This window comes from Equus asinus, chromosome 9 (genome assembly GCF_041296235.1).
Source record: "Equus asinus isolate D_3611 breed Donkey chromosome 9, EquAss-T2T_v2, whole genome shotgun sequence".
Classification (NCBI taxonomy): Eukaryota; Metazoa; Chordata; class Mammalia; order Perissodactyla; family Equidae; genus Equus; species Equus asinus.
Window position 1 is genome coordinate 5,722,514 of NC_091798.1, and position 23,008 is coordinate 5,745,521.

General features: G+C 53.1%; 1 protein-coding gene across 2 annotated transcripts in view; it reads left to right on the plus strand.

Annotated features, from left to right (window-relative positions):
* The window catches only part of ADAMTS2 (ADAM metallopeptidase with thrombospondin type 1 motif 2), a 216,608-nt gene that overhangs the window by 163,749 nt on the left and 29,851 nt on the right, over window positions 1–23,008 (plus strand). Inside the window, exons 7-13 of one of the 2 annotated variants that reach the window (XM_044777535.2) lie at window positions 6,205–6,310; window positions 7,014–7,157; window positions 7,582–7,714; window positions 7,963–8,076; window positions 15,155–15,300; window positions 19,013–19,188; window positions 20,367–20,500. In XM_044777535.2, coding sequence (XP_044633470.1) covers window positions 6,205–6,310; window positions 7,014–7,157; window positions 7,582–7,714; window positions 7,963–8,076; window positions 15,155–15,300; window positions 19,013–19,188; window positions 20,367–20,500 — 953 coding nt within the window. Of the gene's footprint in view, window positions 1–6,204; window positions 6,311–7,013; window positions 7,158–7,581; window positions 7,715–7,962; window positions 8,077–15,154; window positions 15,301–17,043; window positions 17,416–19,012; window positions 19,189–20,366; window positions 20,501–23,008 lie in introns of those variants that run through there. The other variant, XM_070516920.1, reaches the window with a different exon arrangement.

Genomic DNA, 23,008 nt, shown 5'->3' on the forward strand with positions numbered 1-23,008 from the left:
AGGGCTAATCTTCCTCAAAAAGAAAAAAAAAATTCAAACTATATAAAACTGACAGATCTGAAAGAAGAAATTGACAAGCCTACAATCATAGTTGAGAATTTTAACATACTCTTCTTAGTAACTGAGAGAACAACAGGTAAGAAGAACACTGGTAAAGACACAGAAGATTTGAATTAAGCAACGGGATCTAGTTGATGTATATGTAATACTACACCAAACAGCTGGAGGATACACACTCTTCACGCATATGACCTGAAAATAGAGCAAAGGAGACTGTGCTGGACCGTAGAGAGACCTCAACAAAATGCAAAAGATCGAAATCACACAGAATGTGTTCCCTGATCACACTGGGAAAGAAGGAAAACTTGAAAAGTTATGAATGTTTGGAAATTAAACAATACTGTCATAAATAATCTGTGCTTCAAAGAAGAAATAGTGATAGAAATTAGAAGAGATTTTTAAACTGAGTGATAATGACAATATGACATATCAAAACTTGTGGATGTGGCTAACATAATGATTAGATTGATGTTTATAGCCTTAAGAGTGCATTTATTAGGAAAAAAAGGCTAAAAGTCAATCATATAAATATCTATCTCAAGAAATTTGAAAAAGAACAGCAAACTAAACTCAACAAAAATAGGATAGAAATTATAAGAGTAAGAGTTAAAATGGAAAACAGTGCAGTAGAGAAAATCAACAAAACCAAAATTTACTTCTTTGAAAAACAGATTAAAATGGAAAAGCCTCCAGCAATAATAGTTTTAAAAAAGAAAGAAAATGCAAATTTACTAAAATCGGGAACATAAAAGGCACACCATTACAAATCCTATTTTAAAAAAATAATAAGATAATGAGAAGGTATTTTGTGTCAAAAAATTTGTCAATTTAGATGAAAAGTACAGATTCCTTGACCAAACAAAGTCTGAGAAAAAATGGAAAATCTGAATAGTCTCATATCAGTTAAAGATATTGAATTTATAATTAAAAGCTTTCTTTCACAGTAAACTCCTGAACTTGATAGCTTTACCCAAGAATTCTTCCTAATTTTTAAAGAAGAATAATACCAATCATATATAAACTCCTGCAAAATGAAAAAAGAAGGAACATTTTTCCAACTAATTTTATGAGGCCTGCTAACACTGAACCCAAAATCTGAGAAGGACATTACAAGAACAAAATTATAGGCCAATCTCTCTCATGAATCTAGATACAAAATCCCAAACAAAATATTAGCAAATCAAATCCAGTGCTATATAAAAAAGGTACTATATCACAGTGAATTCAAATTTATTCTAGGAATGCAAGGTTGGTTTAACATTTGAAAATTAATCATTGAAATTCACCACATTAGCAGAATAAAGAAGAAAAATTTATATAATCATCTCAAAATATCCAGAAAAAATATTTGACAAAAATCAAGATCCATTTATGATCACGTCTTATTGAACTATGAATAGAAGAACTTTATTAATGTGGTAATGGATATTTACCCCCCAGAAAAACTATGACAAACATCATATATAATGGTGAAATGTTGAAAGCATTTCCTCTAGACTGAAAATGGGTCAAGAATGCCCCCATCACCACTTCTCGTCAACATTGCTGTGGAGGTCCCAGCCAGTGAAATAAGACAAGAAAAAATAAAAATATAAGAATCAGAAAGTAAAAAATCAAACTCCCATTTGAAGATGATATGCTTATGTACATAGAAAATTCAAAAGAATCTACACATAAATCATTAGAATTATTAGGTATTTGCTGGATATAATGTCAATATGAAAAAATCAATTGAATTTCTATATTCTAACAACAAATTAAATTTTAAAAACTAGTACCAGTTACAATAGAATAAAAAACAGCAAATACCTAGGAATAAGTCTAACGAAATATATCCAAGACCCAGACTAGAAAACTGTAAGACATGTTTACAGAAACTGTAAAAGGCTCAACCAATGGAGGACTCTGCCATGCTGGTGGCAAGGGAGTCTCCCTCCTGCACACTGAGACAGCAGTGTTCTCCAAGTGGACGTGCAGAGCCAATGCAAGCACTCTCCAGTGCTCCCCAGGGCACCCCCGTGCAAGCACAGCTCCGGCACAGTAGTCTGAGGATATTGACAAATTGATTCTAATGTTTGTATGGAAGTGCAGTGGGTCAAGAATAACCAAGAACAATGGAAGAAGATGATCAAAGTATTCCATACTTATAAAAATATGATAGGTGAAGAGTATAATTTTGATGCAAGGATTGACAAATCTATCTGTATCACAGGAACAGAATGCAGAGTCCAGAACTGAACCTCTGCACGAACACTTGATTTCTTGCAGAGTGGAGGGGAAAGATGGTTTTTTAACAGATGGTGTTGGGTCCATTGAGTATCCAAATTGGTGGAAAAAATGAAGCCTGACACTCCTACTTTACTCTATATACACATCATATTTGTGGATGTTTTGGATCTTAACTTAGTGGATTTTAGATCTAGCTTTGAAAAACAAAATAATAAAACTTAGGAAAAATAATGTAGGAGAATATCTCCATATTCTTGGAGCAAGAGAAGATTTCTTTTAAAAAAGAGATAAAAATCACTAACCACAATGGAAAAGATGAATAGTACTACATTAATACTAAAAACTTTTGTTCATTAAAGCCACCATTAATCCATTGGGGAAAAATATTCATAATACATGTATCTAATAAAGAACGTATATTTAAAATATATGAACTCTGACAAGTCAATAATAGTTAGTAATAAGAAAACAAGCCAGTAGATTGATGGGCAAGAGACTTTATCAGGTCTTAATAGAGCATAAATGACTGATGAATGTATGAACAGGAGCTCAACCCAGCAGACATTAGGGAAATGCCATGAAACCCACAACGAGATACCAAGACACACCTAATAGAATGGCTAAAATTTAAAAAGACTGGAAATGCCACCTGTTGGTGAGGATGGGGCTATGTTATTCTCATGCTCTGCTGGCAGGACTATAAATTGGTACAAGTACTTTGGCCAACTGTTTGGCAGTATCTCTTAAAGCCGAACATACACCTACCTGGCAGCCACACTCCTAGACAGGCACCCACCACACGCAGGCACCCGTGCACCCAAAGATTGTGCAGGAGCTTTCGTGGCAGCATCGTGTGCAACCACTCCTGAACAGGGAACAACTTCAGTCCGTCAGCAGGAGAGTGGATAAAGAAATGTGATATGTTCCTACAGCAGTGAAAAGGTCTAGAACCACACGCCACCCCACGGATGGGTCTCACACGTCGAGGGCTGAGTGAAAGAAGCCAGACAGAGAAGAATATATACTTAGGATTCCATTTATCTCAACTTTGAACGTGGGCAAAACTAATCTGTGGTGTTAAAGTCAAGAGGGTGGAGCAGAGGCAGGGAGTCACGGTTGGAAGCAGCAAGAAGGGGCTTCTGCAGCACTGATGTGGTTTATTTCTTGACTGGACGGGTGGCTTCCCGGGTGTGATCACCTTGTGGTAATTCACTTCTTGTATCCTGACTTGTGCACTTTCATGGATGTGTATTATACTTCCAAAGAAAGAGCTTTAAAAAACCATATAAAAATATGGATCCACTCAGAGGAGTGGACCCATTTCACCCACCCTATCCTCTACAGGCAGTCATTTTTATTAGTTTCTGGTTGATCATTCCAGTGACCCTTTTTGTAAAAATAAGTATATTTGTATGAAATATATGCTCATTCCTTCCACCAGTTTCTTCTATGAATTGTTATATGCACTGCTCTGCATCTTACTCCACTCTCTCAACCTTCACTTTTCTCTGCTGGCTGCTCGCCCATATTTGTACAACACAGAGCTAAGATCGGTTTCTGTTGCTGTGGCACCGTAGTTGCCCTCTTCACCACGCTGATCGTCACCACAAGGGGGCGCGGGTGGGCGCCGAGACCATGACTCCCACCCGACTGAGCAGAGAGTGAGGCTCCCAGTTGGTGTTAGTGCCTGCTTGCTCCCCTTCAAGCCGCCTTTCCAGCAGTGCAGCCCTCTGCGTGTTGTCCCAGCGAGAGCTCTAACCCGAGCAGAACTGCTCCTGGGGACACGCAACTTTCATAGTAAGTGACCTCATCCTTCATTGAAAACTGTGAAAGGACAGCCAACGATTACCAGACGTTAAAAAAAAAAAAAACTTATAGAATAAAAAAGATGCAAAACAAAATTGGAAAACTGACTCCAAAGAAAACAGAGATAATTTAGAGAATAGAAAAGAACTTTTTATAAACTAATATTCCCAGACTGTTTGAGAAATACTTCTATAAACTAGAAAACATTGCTAAGAAGAATTAGAGAACAGCAAAGGGTTTTTATGAAATTAAAGATGTGAGGGGTAAAATAGAAAATTCAAAAGCTAAAATAAAATGTCCAGGGCATCCAAAAATATTAAAATATGAGACAAAAGTTAGGAGACAGGCTTAGCACAGAAGGGGCAATATCTATCTAATAAGATTTCCAGAGAGAGAGAACAACAAAACTGAGTAGGAGGGAAGGTTACAAATAAGAAAATAAAGATACTTTGTCAGATCTTCGGGTGGTAAAGGCCGGCGTAGCCCTCCGAGGCATGAAGGAGAAGGGCCTGCCCTGAGGCCAGTGTCCACACCCCGGCCTCGGTGCAGAGGACATGGCACATCTCCAAGTTTCGCTCTGGCGCACTGATTCAAGCACAATCATCTCAGAATCTGCAGAGCGAATAAAACAAAAGATTCAGATATTCCTGTTTATTCCCAGGGAAAAAGACACTCGTTAGATACTGTGCGTCTACAGACAGGTCTAAACCCAGCACCCCAGGGTCACACTGCTCAACTTTTCTCTTTGAACAGATTGCCTCAGCATCCACTGGTGGGGCTTGAGAGGGGTGAGGCTGCTCAGGGTCCCAGGAGTCGGGGCTCCTCGCTGGCGGGCCTCCAGGACCCAGGTGTCCCAGCTCTGTGTCACGCCCAGCAGTGTACGCACGTCTTTATCTCGTCCAAGCGCTGGCGGCAGGCCCCCTTCTCTGGTTTTCCTCAGTTTTAGGTGGGGTCTGGGTGTCATGCCCACCACCACCCTCCATGTCCCCGACTGTGGGAAGGCTGCCCTGGGGACATCTGAAGAACCCTGTGATGAAGCTCAGCTGAGCCCCGGGGAGCGCTGTTGCTCACCCCGCCACCTGCAGGCCTTCTCACCCCTGCTTGGACTGTTCTGGCTCCTTCCTCAGCCCTGCCCCTGTTCCCTGTCAGCCTCCATTTTCCAGCTACTCCCTTGGGCCACACAATGTGACTGGGCTGGCAAAACCCACCGCATCTCCTCACTTTTAGTTGTGAATCCAGTGGCTCTTCAGAAGCCAGTTGCCAGGGAGGGGTTGACAGGAGGGTCATTGGGCATCTTGTGTCAGAGGGATGCGGCCTGCTGAACCACCCCTTCCCACTCCCCCTTCCCACCTCTGCTTCTGGGGACACCGTCCTAGGTTCTCGGGTCCTTCCTGAGGAGAAGCAGGAATGTGGCTCAGAATCTTCTTGGCTGGAGCTCAGAGTTTGCCGGCTAAGAGCTCCTTGGGCCTTGTCGTCTTGGGCTGGCCTGCCCCCAGTCCCCTCGGCTGGTCCACTCTGCGTGGACGCAGCAGGGCAGTGTGGCATGTTGGCTCTCTGCGCTCAGCTCTGCCTTTGGACAGCTTCGGGGCCAGCCCTCACTGCAGCCTTCTGCGTGACACAGAAATGGGTCTAGCTAGGGTCTCACAGGGAAACCCCAAGGGACTCAGGGAAGGCCCTCCTGAAGGGGTGGGCTCCCGGGTGTGATGCCAGGCTGATGAGGGGCCAGGGCACCCACAGGAGAGGGAGGAGGTATGGAGGCAGCATGCTGCCCAGGGGCCTGCAGGTCACTCAGTGAAGGGGGACGTGGTGCGTGGCGCGGAAGAGGATGGCAGGCGGGAGGCTGCCAGGTGGCAGAAAGTCCTAGCAGGTGAGATCTGGATTTGGGAAACTGATGCCAGCTGCAGTGTGGACACTGATAGGCAGAGCTGAGGCTTGCTGCCTGGGCAATGTCCCCTGAGCTGTGCCAGCCGGGGGCAATTGACTCTACTTGTTTGGGGGTGGTGGGGGGCATTTGGCCAGGGTCCCCTGAGTTGGGCTTTGGTGGGGCCTGGAGCCACCCCTGGCAGGGCTCTGGGCCTGGAGCTAGAGCTGCCCTTTGTCTCCTCCCAGGCTATGCTCCTGTCACTGGGATGTGCCACCCCGTCCGCAGCTGCACCCTAAACCACGAGGATGGCTTCTCCTCGGCCTTCGTGGTGGCCCACGAGACTGGCCACGTGTAAGTGGCCTTGCTGTCTTTGTTGTCTGAGGAAGGTCGGGGCTCAGTGGGGCCCCACTTCTCCTCTGTGCCCTGAGAGGGACATGCTCTGTATGAAAATGGGAGATGCTGTCCTGTCCTCCTAGCACTGAACAGGGTAGCCCTCCGCCCTCTTTCTGCCAAGGGAACAAATCACAGGGAGAAAGTTCCAGAGGGCTGAGCAGGTACTGGGGCCTTCCATACGTATGCCACTCAAGCCCCTGGGCGGGAGCTCCTTACTGCATTTACAGATGAGTAGCTGAGGCTCTGAGGGAGGCATGCCCAGGATAAGAGAGCCGGAGGTGGGGAAGCCACGACTCTGCCCGGTGCGCACCACCCAGGCACCACCTGAATCTTAGGCCTGGACAACCTTTGTGAGAAACCTCGCAGGGCCGCTGGGTCTGTGTGGAGAGGGCAGCCAGAGACCTGGGGCAGCACCCCACCTTAGGGACAGAATACCGAGGGGGCCACCGCTGGACACCATCTTCCCAGAGTGCCCCCTGCTTAAGAATCTGGCTGGTGGAAAAGCCGGACCACCTGGCTCCACGTGGACCAGAACAGCTAAGGTCGAGGGAAGCCAGCTCGGGGAGGTTGGGGTGCCCTCCCAGCGTGTGGGTAGGGTGGAGCCGACAGGTCAGTGGGGCTAGGTGAGGGTCCAGTGAGGCTGCTCTGGCTCCCCACACAGGCTGGGCATGGAGCATGACGGGCAGGGCAACCGCTGTGGCGACGAGGTGCGGTTGGGAAGCATCATGGCGCCCCTGGTGCAGGCAGCCTTCCACCGCTTCCACTGGTCCCGCTGCAGCCAGCAGGAGCTGAGCCGCTACCTGCAGTGAGTACCACCCCCATCCCCTGAGGACGACCCCGCAGCCTGGGGCTCAGCTCGGGGAGGTGCGTGTCCCTGCTGTGCCTGGGCCACGCCTGAGCCCTCATACCTCCATTCTTCCAGCCTGAGGCCCAGGGGAGGGAGAGGGAGAGAGCAGTGCACGTCGGGGTGTGTGTGGGGGGGAGAGTCTGTTGTTGGGGGGCCCAGCCTTGAGCAGGAAGTGGTCATGGCAGCCTCACCTTTAATGAATGTCTGGGGTCCCGGAATCTAGGCAAACCAGGTCCTGGGTAGCTTACCGAGAAAAAGAGATGCTGTTGAAACTGAGGCAGCACAGCTGAGAGCTGGGGTGTGCAGGCAAGGCCCTCCACCGCGGCTCCAGTAGGGGCCTCAGCTGCCTCGTGGGCTGGATGGCCCATATGTCCCTTCACAGCTCCTATGACTGCCTGCGAGACGACCCCTTTGCCCATGACTGGCCGGTGCTGCCCCAGCTGCCCGGGCTGCACTACTCCATGAACGAGCAGTGCCGCTTCGACTTTGGCCTGGGCTACATGATGTGCACTGCGGTGAGTGCAGGAGTCACAGGAGCCGGCACCTGCAGGGCTGGGGGGAGGGTGGGGCCTGGGCTGCTTGATGTGCACCACGGTGGGTGCAGGAGTGGGCACCTGCAGGGCTGGGGAGGGGAGCCTGCCCTGGGCCTGGCTGGCTTCCTCGGAGGTGGCTGGAGTTGGGGCAGCTCCTGGGGACACGTGGCACCCCACGAGCGTCCCTGCATTTGGAAGTGGCCTGGCAAGCTGCTGGTGCTCTCTTCCAGTTCCGGACCTTCGACCCCTGCAAGCAGCTGTGGTGCAGCCACCCTGATAACCCTTACTTTTGCAAGACCAAGAAGGGGCCTCCCCTGGACGGGACCATGTGTGCACCTGGCAAGGTGAGTGAGGCTGAGAGCAGGCACCGCAACACACACAGATCTCTAGGGACAAGCCCAGCCCTGCCCGCGAGGCAGGGCTGGGGGCCTTCTCGGGGTGACCCCTGCCTTCTTTCTAATAATCCCGTACTTGCCACTCCAGAGCTCCCCCACCCCCTTCCCATGCACGATTTCCTTTGTCGGAGCAAACCTGGTGTCTCAGAGCTCCTCTTAGTGCTTCGAGCGAGCGCCCCCTCAGGAATCCCCTCCTCTGAGGAGCAGTTTTGGGGTTCTGGCAGCCTTCGTCCCCCCTGCACACTATGGGTCACCTCCCCTTGAGGCCAGCATTGGGGTCTGGTGGCCACTGGGTCCTCAGGCCCAGCATCAGGCTTATCCTCTCCATCCCTGCGCCTCAGTGTTTGCCCCCTGGTGGGCAGACTTGTCCCTCGAGGTCGCTGGACGGCTGCCCACTAGCCTTCTGGTCACCCCAGGCTCACTTCCCAACTTGTGGCAGCTCAGCAAAAAGGGCCTTCTCCTTCCCCAGCCTTCCAGCTCCACCTCCGGGCCTGATTCTCGTTGGTTCAGACGAGATCACACGCCCACTCGGCAGCCAATCACTTGCTAGGGGGCGGGCTTATGCAGATGAGCCTAAACCTGGGTCCCGCTCAGAGGGCTCCGCCCCTGGAAGCCGCGCAGACCGGGGCGGCGTGGGGCGGCGAGGGGCGGCGAGGACTCCGGCCTGGAACTACAACGGCAGGCCCAGAAAGACCCCCGCATCGCCTGAGGTCCCCCACACTGGTCTTAAACTTTGCTTCACTTTAGTCGCTGGCGGAGCTTCTTAAAGATGCAGGTTCCCAGTCCACTGAAGATTTTGGTTTGGAACAAGCATCTGGAATCATTTTTTGTTTATTTTTAATGTTTAAATTATAGTAAAATTCACATAATGTAAAATTCACCGTTTTAGCCACTTTGATGTGTACAATTAAGTGGCTTTTGGTACATTCACAATGTGCAAACCATCACCACTATCTAGTTCTAGAACTTTTTCATCACCCCAAAAGGAGGCCCCATTGAGCAGTGACGCCCCATTCCCCTCCTCTCTCCAGCCCTGCAGCCACTAACAGGCCTTCAGTCTCTATGGATTTGCCTGTTCTGGAATTTCATATGAATGGCATCGTACGATTTGTGTCGTTTTATGACTGGCTTCTTTCACTTAGTGTAACGTCTTCACGGTTCATTCGTGGTGTAGCATGTGTCAGAATTTCCTTCCTTTATAAGGCTGAATAATATTCCACCATATGGATAGACTGCATTTTGTTTATCTGTTCCTCCATCGATGGACATTTGGGTTTTTTCCACCTTCTGGTATTTGTGAATAGTGCTGCTATGAATATTTGTGTGTATGTTTTTGTTTGAAGGCCTGGGAATTGGTATTTTTAGGGGTGCCCCAGCTGATTCAGCTGTGCCCCCAGACTTAACGAACTGTTACCAGTCAGAGGTGGGGGGTGTTGCTAATACGCCAGGGACCTGGTGAAGCCAGAACTGATCACATAGCCCTCCTCCCCGCAGGAGCTGGATGGAGGGAACAGGGCCTGGAAGCATTTGCTGTAACTCCAATGGGGAGCTCAGGAATTGCGGAGCTGGAGGGTGAGACTGGCTCAGTGTGCCTTCCTACTGCAGTCCACCCCTCCCATCCACTTCCTCCCAGTCCACCCTGGGCAGAGAGAAGGTGGACGCAGTGGGAGGCAAACCTGCACAGGTGTGCTCGTCCAGAGGTGTGTGGCTGGCCTTCGTCCCACAGGAACCCTGGCCACTGGGAGAAGCAGGCCAAAGAACGCCTGCACCCCCAGCTGACTGATGGGGCTGGTCTGCTGAGGGAGGCGGGCAGATGTAGCCAGAGTGCCTCCTTCTAACAGAAACCACTGGCCTGGCCACAGCCCTTCACTCTTTTTTGGTGGTGGGACCCTTTGTTCATTCAGCCCAGTAAATAAAGTCACCATTTTATGTATTAAAAACAGCATTGTGCTGATTGAGGGCTGGAGCTGCGGCTGGCTCAGCCTGCCCCGGGTCACAAAAGTGTAGGTTAGAAGCTGACCCAGATCAGCATTCTTGGGGTAGGGGGTGTGGGGGCAAAGGGAAAGAGGGTCTCCTGGGGCCTATCAGAATCTTCTGCTGGTGTGCGTTTGCATGGTTCGATATCTTACTTATTATTGCAGTGTAATTTTATATTGGAGAACAATCATCCTTTATTTATCCCTTTCCTGCAAGAAAAATCACAGAGGCAAGGAGAAAGGGGAGTGAGAAGGAAGTAGGGGAAGGTGTGGCCAGGTTAGAGAAATATCAGGGCACCAGATGCAGCATCTCAGGGTCCGCGCTGTGCCCAGCTTCATGCTCAGGCCCTGGCCACAGCCGCCCTGGCCACAGCCACCCTGTCCGGGCTCCTCACTGTCCACACTCTACAGAGGGTCATCCCAAGCACGCTCTCCCCTCTTGGCCTCCACTGCCGCATCGTACCCCTGCTCACTCATAGTTTTGTGACTCCGCCATTTCCCACAGATGGAACAATCTGTATCTATATTCTGTGTGCTGAGATGACCTGGAGAGAAAGCAGAAAGCACAGAGGAGCCGCTGCCCTCCGCCCTGTAGTTCCACTGTCCGCCGAGGGTGGCACTGTGGGGCCGGGTAGGCGTCGGCAGCACTGAGGATGGGGCTGGCAAGAGCGAGGGCTGTGGAATCAAGGGTTTCTGGCAGGCAGGTCCGGCTGAGAGAGGAGAGATGAGCATGTTGCCCTTGGGTGAACCTGGGGCTGAGGCTGAGGAGGCTCCACGTCACTCAGCTCCATAGTCGTTCATTCATTCATTCATTCATTGCACGTGTCAGGTCCACTCCGCTTCTCTCGGACCTCGCTGTCTGGGGGGTCGACCAGGAGCGTGCAGAGGCAGCGGTGACACAGTGGGGAGGAGAAGGATGGGGTGTGGCCTGTTAGGGAGCTCAGAGAGGCTTCCTGGTCAGTCACCTGGGAGAAGGGTGGACAAAAGTGGGACCAGCATTCCAGGCTGGAATACCACGCTGGGCAGAGCAAGGCGAGGAGGGCTGGGGAGCGTAGAGGAGACGAGCATGATGTTTGAAGACTAGTGTGTTAACAGAACATTTGAGGCATGGTAAAGCCAGCAGATCAGGAGATGATTGCCATTGAGGAAATAGCTGTTCCTTATGCATCCCAACAGGAGGGGCCACACCAGGAAGCACCGTGTGAGTCAGGAGGCAGGGGGAGGCGGGGAGGTGTAGTTTCCACAGAAAGGACCAGAGGAGGCAGGGCAAGCAGGCTTAGGAATAATTTGAATAACTTCAGGGGACTCTAGGGCGTAGGAGCTGCCTGGGGTGATTAGGGCAAGTGGCTGGAGCGCGAGAGCCCCATAGAAGAGGTGGTTGGGGGTGCACTCTGGACTCAGTGCTTTGCATTTGAAAAGCACGCTCCCTAGTGAGTGGTTCGCTATCTCTGGGAATTGGCGAACCCTGGGAGGGGCAGTCCCTCCAGGGTCAGCGGGCTCCAGATGTATCAGAATACAGGAAACAAATGACATGGTTAACACACCTGGCTCCCCAGGATGCTGGAGAGATGGTGGGAGAGAGACAAGGACGGACTGAATTAAAGATAGCCCTTCCTGTGCTTGGGCCATGTGCTGCCCTGTCCAGGGTGCTGGAGGCGTTGTCAGCTCTGCTCTCAGACAACCATGCCCTGTGGCCACATAGCTTGTGCCCAAGACACCCCAGAGGCAGGGTCAGGCCAAGCACAGATGGTCCTCCCACATGCCTCTGCCCCTCAGGCCAGGCTGTTGGGCTGACCTTGCCCTCCCTGTGTGAGCCAGGGTCACTGTGGCGGGCGGAGTGCAGGCCCAGCTGGGTCAGCGATGGCTCCTGCCTCAGTGTGTCTTGGCAGGAAAGAGTCCTCATGTGCTCTCACATTCACATGCACATCCCTCACATTCACATCTTGGGGCAGCAACGCCCACCCTAAGTTTTCAGAAACTCCTTAGAAGGGCTGTTTTAGAGATAGATGCCCAGTGCACAGACCCAGTGACGCCTCTGTGTCAGAACCCACGCTTCCCTGCATAGTTGAGAACTGGCAGGCAGGCAGAGTGACAGGGCCAGCCCAAGGTCTGGGTACAGGAGTTTAAGCCCAGGGTCTCTCCTTCCTCATGGTGTGACCTTCAGCCATCCTTTCCCCCTCTGGCAAGTCACCTAAGAGTCCACATCACTTATCTTCACATCCTGGCCCAGGGTACCTGCTCGGGACTTGCTGGTGGGTGGAGGACAGAAACCCAGGACCACAGCCGTTCAGAAATGCTAAACAAGCATTTCCTAAAAAGAACAGTCTGCCTTTCAGGCTGTCAGACCGACCTGGCAGTGTCCCAGCCTGGGGACAGCAAGAGCCAATGACTAGTCAGGTTGGGGACAACTCTAAAGGCTGGGCCAGCCAGAGCTCTGAGCGGGATCAACGGAGCCCCACGTTGTGGCCGCATCACTGTTCAATGCCACACTCTCCCCAGAGGCGTTGATCCAAGAGCGCTCCCCAGGAAAATGCCTGCACTCAACCTCTCTGCCGCTGAGTGCAATTTCAGGGAGCCGTGCTCCCTCTCCAGGCCCGAGGTGCTCCCACGTGTCCTCCTGGTTCTGTCTCTCAAGCAAGCCCTTCCTTGCCCCCCTGCTTTGTGCACATCTCTGCTTGGGAGCCCGCCTCGCCTCTTCCTTCCTAACACAGGCCTCTCCCCCCTCCTGATCCACGCGCGCTCCAGGCCTGCCTTTGCCCCAGCCTGAGCCCGCACGAGCCACTGCAGAGGCTGCTGCTCTCTGCATTCTCCTTCCCAGGCTGCACTGTTTCAGTAAATTTTGTTTGCCCTGCAGTGTGCAGCTGCTGATGTTGCCCCTGAGAAGGTTGCAACCTTGGGCAAGTGCACAGCCACTCTGGCCTCACAGCCCCCGACCCCCCACACGGCCCTAGGACAGTGGAATTAGCCAGGCTCTCTTTGTCTCTTTCTCTGATCTTCCTACTAAGCTTCTGGCTGTTCTGTTGAATGTTGGTATCACAATCAATTAGTTTTCACAAGCTGCTGACTGATTGCTGTGTTGTTTTTGATAATGCCCTGGGGTACAACTTATCTACAGTATGACGCTGGTTAAATTCTAGACCCTTCACGGGGGTAGGGTGTTGCCAGTCTTTGAGGCTTGCTCAGAGTCCAGGAGGGATCTTAGCTGCCTTTTCCCTGGTTCTCTTTGTTACACTTGTGGTGGGTTTGCCATTTTACTTGTGGCTACTAATATCCTAGAGCTACTGGCCTCCTCTCTATTGCTCACTACCAAGATTTCTGTTGTTTCTGATAGTGCTAAGGGCATGAACTTCCCATGCTCTGTTCCAAATAAAGTTGGTCCCATTAGGGAGAGCCATGGCGCTCTCTGTTCTGCCTTTTCCTCTGGGAAGACCGCTGTGCCACTGCACTGGAGGCAGGAGCAGGGTGGCCTGCTTTGCCCAGGGTGACACTCCTGGTTTACAAGTGGGTCACTGATTGGGGATGGCAGCCCCTAGTCTTCTTGGTTTCCCCTTTCAGCATGAATCCTCTGCCCTACGAGCAAGCTGGGGAAGGGACTATCAGGGACCAGTATACCTGGCCTGCCACCCCTGGGAGTGGGGACTGGGTGGGTGAAGAGAGCCCCAGTCCTCCAGTCACCCCTACCCGGAATAGACTTTCTGCAACACGTATTTGGGAGGTATGGGAGATGCCAGTGGCTTGCCTTCCCCAGGGTGAAACCACAGCCCCAGACTGGGAGTGGGGAAGACAGAGAGCTCTGTCGTCTAGGCAGTAAAGCTTCTGTCACGCTGAGCTGGGGAAAGGGTGGGAGAGGGTTGTGGCTCAAATGCCATAGACTTTCACTGTTCCTACCAAGATTTAGTAGATTTTCTTGAGTAAGTTTTTCTCCATTTCTTATATTGACCTTAGGATAATTTTCAGATGCTTTAAATGGTGGTTTTTTAAAAATAATTTTCACCAGTTAAATGGTTGTTTAACTGAGGAGAGAGTTCACCAAGCTCCTTGCAGCTCCATTCTAGAAGTTTCCGTTTACTGCCTGTTTTTGTAGATAAAGTTTATTGGAACACAGCCATATCCATTCATTTACATGTTGTCTGGGGCCAGCCGCTTTCATGCTCCGATGGCAGTGGAGTACTTGCAACAGAGATCGTGTAGCCTGCAAAGTCCAAAATAGGTACTCTCTGGCCCTTATAGGGAAAGCTTGCTGAGGAATGCCTGCGTTATCCTTCTCTTCTTTCTCTGGAAAACAATACCACAAAGTTATTGTCACACAAAGAGGTCATGAAAGAGTATCCCGTTAGAACTGCAGAAAAGTTGTGTCAGTCAATCGATTTGAAAAAAATCACTGTCCTCTGTTTTTGGTTGTTTGCGATATTGGTCAGTTTTTAATTTTTTGTGATGTATTTTTTATTCTAAATCAACATTCCATTTTATACCTAATTTGTATTTTTAATTTTGCAATTTTCTCCTTCAAGTGGGCCCTAAATTGTCTAAGCTTCCTCCCCGTGGGAGGAAGGGGCAGTGTGCTCAGACTCAAGCTGGAGAATTGTGTTCTGCACCCCAGCGTTCTACTGACTGTATTCGTGAATTTTTACCATGTCAGCATATCACCTGTCCTTCATTTCCATATTTCCTTTAAATCGCCTTTTTTACTTAAACAAGTAGATCTTGTATGTCTCTGAAGTCACTGGCTTGATGTGCCACCTCCATCTTTATGAATGTCCCCTGTGGGCACACTGTCTCCACCTGGAGACAGGTGTGGGGCAGCATGTGGCCGGGGGGACAGAGGAGGCTGGACAAGGTGCCAAGGACGGTGGGAGGCCCAGGCGGTGGTTGGGGGCAGCTGGGTGGGCCAACACCTCCCTGGGCCTCCTGACAGGGCTCTGAGCATCTGGGGGCATCTAGGGCCAGCTTGGCTCGTGCCTCCAGAGCCAGGCGGTCGTCACAAGCACTGCAGGCTGAGGGAGTGGGGAGAATGCAAGCGGTGGGTCAGGGAGTAACCGTCTGTCTTTCAGCACTGCTTTAAAGGACACTGCATCTGGCTGACGCCTGACATCCTCAAACGGGACGGCAACTGGGGTGCCTGGAGTCCATTTGGCTCCTGCTCACGCACCTGCGGCACAGGTGTGAAGTTCAGGACCCGCCAATGCGACAACCCACAGTGAGTTGGCCCTGATATTTCCCAAACTTCCCAGGTGGGAGCTGCAGTCCCTGAGGCCCCTCGCTAGCCCCCTGTCCTGCAGGGCCCCTCCAGCCACACATTGGTCCTGGAGAGGTTGCGAGGGCGGACAGCCCTGGCCCCTCTTCACCCTCCCTGGGAGGAAGCTGAGACTCAGAGAAGGGAGGGCTCAGGCTCCCTGGCCACATGGCCTGCAGAGGGCTGAGCTAGCCCTGGAGACCTGGAAACCTGGCCTCCTGACCCCCGGCCTGGGGCCGTCGCCCTCCCTGGCCAGTGCCCTACTCTAAACACTGCCTCGCTCTGCCTTGCTTGGTTGAGGGTGCCAAGGATAGAAGAGGGAACAGAGACCAGGAATTGGGGACAAGGCAGGGGGCTTTCTGGGGCCCCAGGACACTGAGCAGGGGAACAGCTGTTCCCATCAGGCAAGGGGCAGGAGCAGTGACATGCCACCTGTGCCCAGCTGCCTAGGAGAGAGACAGCCTGGAGAGGCTGCCTCCATGCCCACCAGACTCCCCCTACCCACACTCCCTGTCCTGCCTCCAGTGCAGGCGCCAGGGCCTATGCTGTGCTGTCCTTCCCGAAAACCCCTCATTCCCCCACTGCTCTGCCCAGCACCACTTTCATATTCATGCTGGGGCCACTCCTGCCTGAACCCTTGGCCTTGGCCTTGCCTGGTTCAGTGCCCATGGCGGGTGGGCAGGAACCAGAGGGCCCAAGCCCTGGGCACCTGCAGCCCAGGTGACTCAGTTAGCACCCTGGGCCTCAGGCAGCCTGCCCTGTGGGGTTGTTGTGGGTGCACGTACAGTGATGTGAACAGGGCCTGGTGTGCAGGAAGAACCCCCCAGACGGCAGCTCGCGCTGCTCTTCCACCTGCCCAGAAGAGTCCCCTCAGCTACTGGGAGACATGTGCCCTTTTTCTTTCTTTGGGCTGTCTAGTGTTTTAAAGATTTTGATTTACATGAAAGTATTAAAATTTGGAATTTCACATAAAAAAGCAAACCAGATTTCCACCTTCCAAACTGGGCGCCATAGCAATGTCAGGCCCAAATACAGGCTGGTGGGTGACTCAGGCTGCCCTCTCATGGGCAGCCCCACCCAGCCATGTTCACTCACCTCCTCCACCCACCTGGACCCCCTAGATATTTGAGTTGGGGCCCTAAGCCCTAAGCCACAGGCTCATCACACTTTCTTGGCCCCTGCCAGTCTCAGCAGAAAGTGTCCGTGACTTTCTGTGCGTGTGTGGTTTTTTGGGGGACACAGGTCTCTAGCTTCACGTCAGCTTTTCAGAGGCACCTATAACCCCCAAATTTAAGCCCCACAGGTGTCTGGGGCCTGTCCAGACAGGCTGCGACCCGGTCTCTGCGGCAGCTCCGGCGCTCTGCTCCATCAGGCTGCTGTACTTTTTCTTGCCAGATCCTGAACTGGCCACTGGGCAGCCAGAGGGGGCGGCAGTCACCCCTCTGGGGAAAGGGCTCTAGTCCACATGGGTGGGGAAGGGACCCATGACCCAGGGTCCAGAGGTGGGAAAGCCCACACCTCAGGGACACCTGTGCTTGGGGCCGGCCGCCCCAGCTTGAGCCTGGAGAACTCTTCTCCTGCTTCTGACCAACTCCTGTCCGAGGGCTCCGGGCCGCTGTCCCAGCCAGGTCCAGAGGCAGGAAGGGGCCCACGTGCCCTGCCGCTGGGTCCCCTCAAGCACCCCTGGGGCTATTACACTTTTCTCAGGATGAGATTGACTGAGCGACGCGATTGGTCTCTGCTGCTCCTTCCTGTGCGGATGGAGGAACTTGAGTCCAAGGTGCACAGTGAGCAGATCTGGCCTAACCCCCCAGCGTCCAGGTTCTGGGCCTCATGCCTGATACTGGGCTTTTGGGGTCCAGTGGACTCACCCTCAGGCCTGGCCTGGCTCAAGGGTTGGGGGGCTTCCATGTTCTGTGTCTCCCCACCTGCACCCTCTAGGTAGTTTTTACCCCTCTGCTGAACCAGCCTCTGTGGTGGTAGCAAGGGACAGGCACAGCAGTGACAGGAGCAAAGCTGCCAAGACTGCCTGTGAGCCCGTCTGTTCATGAAGCCCGTCAGGCCCGGATCGGGGGGTGGGGGGCGACCACTGCCAGCGCTCCCTCCACGTCAGGGGCTGTCGGCAGGGGTGCGGCTGCGCAGAGCTGTAACGTTGTTTCATTCCTTTACACTGGGGTCAGTCGGAGACACGCGGCTGTAGTGCCCAGAGCATTTCAGAGCTCACAGGCTCCACATGGCCTCTTTGTCAGTGACCCCCATGGGCCCCACAGGCCCCCCTCTCACGCGCTCTCTAGGTGATGCCAGCTGGACCTCACACTGCCCATCTTTAGCTCGTACTCCCTGTGCTCTCTTTGGCTTTTCCTGTGACACTGGGGCCAGAGGGAAGACGGCCGCCTGCTCACTGGATTGAGTTCCCTCCGTGTTCTTTGCTCCCCCCAACTCTTATGATTGCACAACTGCAGTCTCCAGTGTCTAGCTCTTCGCTTGCTCTCCCCCCGGCTCTCCCGGTCTCCAGCTTGCGTTCAGTTGTGGAGTTAGCACAGATTTCCTTTCGAAGTAGTACGCCTCCTGCCTGGGCTGGCCAGCAGCTCCAGGGACAGCCTGGCTCCTTCCTGCTATTTCCCAGACTGTTGCTGCACAGATGCCCCTGGGCTCCCGCACCCGCGCAGGCCCGCACCCCCTTCTGGTGATGCCGTTGTTGTACTGTCATTGACTGTGGTCCCATCAGTGATCAGTGGTGTAAATCTCAAAGTTGCCGTTTCCCTCATCCTCCCCACCAAACACTGAGGTCTCTTGTTTCTTCCTCTCCAACTGGTTGTTTCCACCGGCTTCCCTCGAGAACGTGGTTCTGTGCTGGGCCTCACAGGTGCGACTCCTTTCTTCCCCACTCTGCAGCGCACAGCAGCAGCAGCCACCCCATGACGCAGGCAGAGCACGACTTTTGTCCAAGTCTCAGGTGCGGTGTTGGGTCCTGCTCGGCTCTGCCACACCTGGCAGATGGCGACACAGAGGCCCCCAGCTGCTCTCAGGGCCCTGGCCTGCTGTGTCCCACCACCCTGCCCGCCAGAGGCATCTGCTGGCCCCCAGCCCGGCCTTTGCTGTGGGGTTAGTGCTTGGTGGACTGGTGTGTTCTCAGCGAAGTGAGGGAGTTACAGAAACGCAGCCTGCGTTCTCTGAGCTGGGGAAGCTGGTGGGGGCACTCCACTGTGTGCCTGCCGCTTGTGAAGAACCTGTGCTGAGGGGTTCCACCATTTCAGAATTGCTCTGAGTTCCTGCCATGTGTCAGGCACAGGCCCAGGCCCGGATGCAGAGGAGACTCACCCAGCTCTTCCATCCTGGGGCTTACGGCCAGGGGTGGAGGTGCAGAACCTAAACACCCGGTCACAGCCTGCTCTTGGTTCACGGTCACAGCAGCGGGAGCTGGGGGCCCAGGGGCCTGGAAGATGCTCCTTCCCACGGGCCCGAGGAACATGACCAGCCCATCTTACTTAATGCTCAGGCCTGGGAGGCGGGGGATGGCGGGGCCTGTGGCTGGGGCAGGGCCGGGCTAGGTCCCTTCACTCAGCAGAGCGTCCCCTCTGAGATTCAGGGACGCCCCTGAACCCCACGAGAGGTGCCTCAAGTGCTGGCCTCTCCCTGGTGGCACCAAGCTGCAGGCCTTTGCTTCCTCTTCCAGCCCGGCCAACGGGGGCCGCACCTGCTCCGGCCTCGGCTACGACTTCCAGCTCTGCAACCCGCAGGACTGCCCCGACGCCCTGGCCGACTTCCGCGAGGAGCAGTGCCGGCAGTGGGACCTGTACTTCCCGCATGGCGACGCCCAGCACCACTGGCTGCCACACGAACACCGGGACGGTGAGCTGGCATGGGGGCCGAGTGGGCGCTCTGCGCGTCCCTTCCCACTGAGGCTGCACGGGCAAGGCTGCCGGCCACCCTGGGCTGCCAGCAGAGCCCACCCTGGCCCCTGTGGCTGCCAGGGCCACTCCTGGGCTGGGGCCCGGGGCATGGCAGGACTGCAGTTAGAGGAGTCAGGAAGAACCTGGCCCAGGGTGCTGGGAGAGGGCCCTGCTGGAGGCTCCCGCAGTCACCACCAGTGGACGAGGCTGGGGCTTTGTGGTCAGGACGTCTCAGGGTTGGGGTGGACCCTGCCGAGGAATCAGGCCGCCTCTGGCCTTCTCATCTCTCAGCGGGAGCTCTCAGCTCCAAGTGTCAGAAAGCATGACTGGATCTGGTGGCAGCGTTAAAGGCCTTCCTTGGTTCCTGGGCTGAAAAGTCCGGGAACTCCGACACGATAGTGTTCGTACCCCATTCGGGTCCTCACCCCCTTCATGATGGCATTCTAAACACAAGTTGCTGTCCCTTCCAGGCACTGGGCAGGAAAGGGTGGCAGGGGCCGCGGCCTGCTCAGTGCTGGAGGTGCTGCCGGAGCAGACAGGGCCCTCCCTCTCAGAGGGAGGCTGCAATCTGGTGGGCAAGGTAGATGCTCGTCAAATGATGGCCCAGTGTGTTTTAGGACCTCAGAAAATGCTGAGATGGGGAGGTGCCAGGGACCCGAGACTGAATCAAGGGGCATCTGGCCTTATTCAGGGTTTCAGAGAAGGCGACAGAAAAGGGTCTTCGGGCAAAGACCTGGAAAACAGCCATGTGCCATTGCTTCCTTGTGTCGGGGTCTCTGGGCGGGGCCTTGGGGATCTGAGACAATGCTGCACCTATAACAGCCTGGCTCCGCTGGGACAAGCTCCTCCTAAATCTGACGCCCCAAGCTCCAAGGCCCTGAGACAGTGACACAAGGGGTGGTGGTCGCCTGCCCCAGGGCAGGTGCATGGGGCGGGGGGTGGGAGGGTGGGGGAGGGGGTGGGGTGGTCGCCTGCCCCAGGGCAGGTGCACAGGCGGGGGGGCGGGGGACAGGAATCCATCTGAACACCCTCCTGGGAGTTTCTCCCTCACATGGTGCTTCTCTCGAGTGAACTAGGGAAGGAAGGCAAGTGGTGCGGCTGGCACTGCTCGCCGACCCCCCGCCGCTCCCCTTCCAGCCAAGGAGAGATGCCACCTCTACTGCGAGTCCAAGGAGACCGGGGAGGTGGTGGCCATGAAGCGCATGGTGCACGATGGGACACGCTGCTCCTACAAGGACGCCTTCAGCCTCTGTGTGCGTGGGGACTGCAGGGTGAGTGCCACGAGCGCCGCCACGGCCCAGGGCCTCCGCGTCCTGGGGTTGTTGGGAGGAATCGCTGAGGTTAAGCATGCAAAGTGTTGGAACAGCACCTGCCGCAGGGCCGGCTCTCAGCAAATGTCGGCCTACCCCTCCCTGTGCCAGCAGTTCTCAGACTTGGTGTGGCTGAAGTCACCGGGGGAGCTTGGGGGCTGCACCTGAGAGACTCAGGTCAAGGCTGGGCTGGGAGCATGAATTTCACGAGCTCCCCAGGTGATTGCTTGTGAGGCACTGCCACGTCCTTGCACTCCACTGGGCACTGGACAGCTGCTTCTTTTTTATTTCCTCCGCAGTGCGTAGTTGTATATCCTAGTTGGAGTTGTTCTAGTTCTTCCATGCGGGACGCCGCCACAGCATGGCTTGATGAGCAGTGTGCAGGTCCACACCCAGGACCCAAACCAGCGATTCCCGGGCTGCCGAAGCAGAGTGTGTGAACTTAACCACTTGTCCACAGGGCCGGCCCCCAGACAGCTTATTCTTGATCAGGGTGGCCCACTGTCTGTCTCGTTGGTGTGGCTCTGTAGAAACGCCCTGCTGTGTTTTCCATTATTCTTACATCTTTGGCTTCAATCTTAGGCTGTCACAAGAAATAACTGTGGGACAACTCAGTATATGATAATAACATGAGCACCGACTCGCCCCCTGCCAGACTCCCTAGAAACAACTGGAACCCCCTGTAGAGTTTGTGTAGACAGGACTGACCGTAGGTGTCACCGAGGCTGCCTCTGACTCACCTTCCTGAGAAGTGGGCATCCTCAGGATGTCTCTGGCAGAGAGCCTGGCAGAAGGCCACAGGTGCCCTGGAGGAGGAAGGTGAGGCTGGAAGACAAGGAGGCAGGTGCTGGGCAGTTGGGTGCCCTCAGGGCTTCTCTCCGCTCACAGGGCTTCAGTAGGAGCCGAGCGAGAGTGAAGGAGGCTCCTCCACAACACGGCAGATGGCCAAGAGGAGGCTGCTCTGGCTTGAGTCTGGCAGGGAGGCTGGCCACACAGTCTGCTCAGATGGTGAAACCCAATACCCCGAAACAAAGATAGCAGTGTCTCCTTTGTCCCCGCAGGGTTTTAAGTTATGGAGGCAACTGGGTGACAACACAGAGAGACCAATGCCATTGAAAGAAGAATTTATTGCTTCCATTTCCCGAGAAGGGGGCATACTGTGCTGTGCAGGGCCACTCAGGGGAAGCGCCAGATTTGGTCAGGAGGCAGAAAGGAGCAGGGAACTAGGTCCGAGCCTGCATTAGGGTTCCGTGGGAAAGGCAAGGTGGGGCAGGTAGAGGCTGAGGATCGGCCATTGTGAATAATTCCAGTAGACTCCAGGCTATAGGGGTGGTCCCCAGCCTTCGGGTGCCTGGCCTAGGAGGAGTGGCAGGGGAAATACTGGCTTGTGTGAGAGGTGATGAGGAGGACAGTTGGTGGCATTTGTTGGTTTGGTTATGAAAGGTGGGTTCCCAGCATAGCCCTTTGCTGTCTATGAACTGGCCTGCCCTGGGAGGGGCAGCCTCTCCCTGGCCAGCATCACAAGACACAGAAAAAATTTTCAAACATGATTAATATAGGCTGTCAGCATGGAAAACATTTAGTAGTAGAAGTTGCTTTTCATGGCAGCTGTGATGATGGTTGCAAACCCGACAGAGAAGTGAGAGCACTCACGCACCCTGTCAGCGCCAGGGCCATCGCTCTGCTCCTGACACTGGCAACTGGAGAAGACTGGTTAAGCGCCTCATTAAGTAGTAGTGATTTTTAATGGGTAACAGCAGGATGATAGATTTTTGCATAAGTAGAAAATATATACAGTTGTGTGTCACTTACGTCCTGAGAAATACGTCCTTAGGCGATTTTGTCGCTGTGCGAACATCACAGAGTGTACTCACACAAACTCAGACAGTAGAGCTCGGCTCTATAGTACTAATCCTGTGGGATCACAGTCGTATATGCGGTGCATTGTTGACAAAACATCATTGTGCAGCACATGACTGTGTATGATCATATTGCAAAAGTCACAAAACAAACGAGACAGAAAAGAAAGATTTAAAAACACACAAAAGACATGGGCAGTAGTGAGATGAAATATATGAGTCCCAACAATGCCTGGGAATGTGAAACTCTTCTTTTAAAAGAATCTAATACTGGGTCAAAAAGCAATTCCCTCGTGGATGCTGTCAATTTAGAGAACATCAAAACAATGACTCGGGAAGGTCAAAAGTGAAGCGACAGCAGATGTGTCAGGAGAATAAAGGTGCATGCACACAGCGTACACACACAGCAAGGAATCAAGAGAATCAAGAATTGAATGTGGCCCATAGCTTCTTTTAATAAAGGGCACAATCCACAACCTTGATAAAGTAATGACATGCTCTCAGATATGTCATCTAAAAACTGCTATGAAAAATGGAAAAATTGAAATAAGCCAGCATATTTCCTGATCTCATAGCTCGCTGACTGGCTGTCACAGATCAGGAGGGAGAA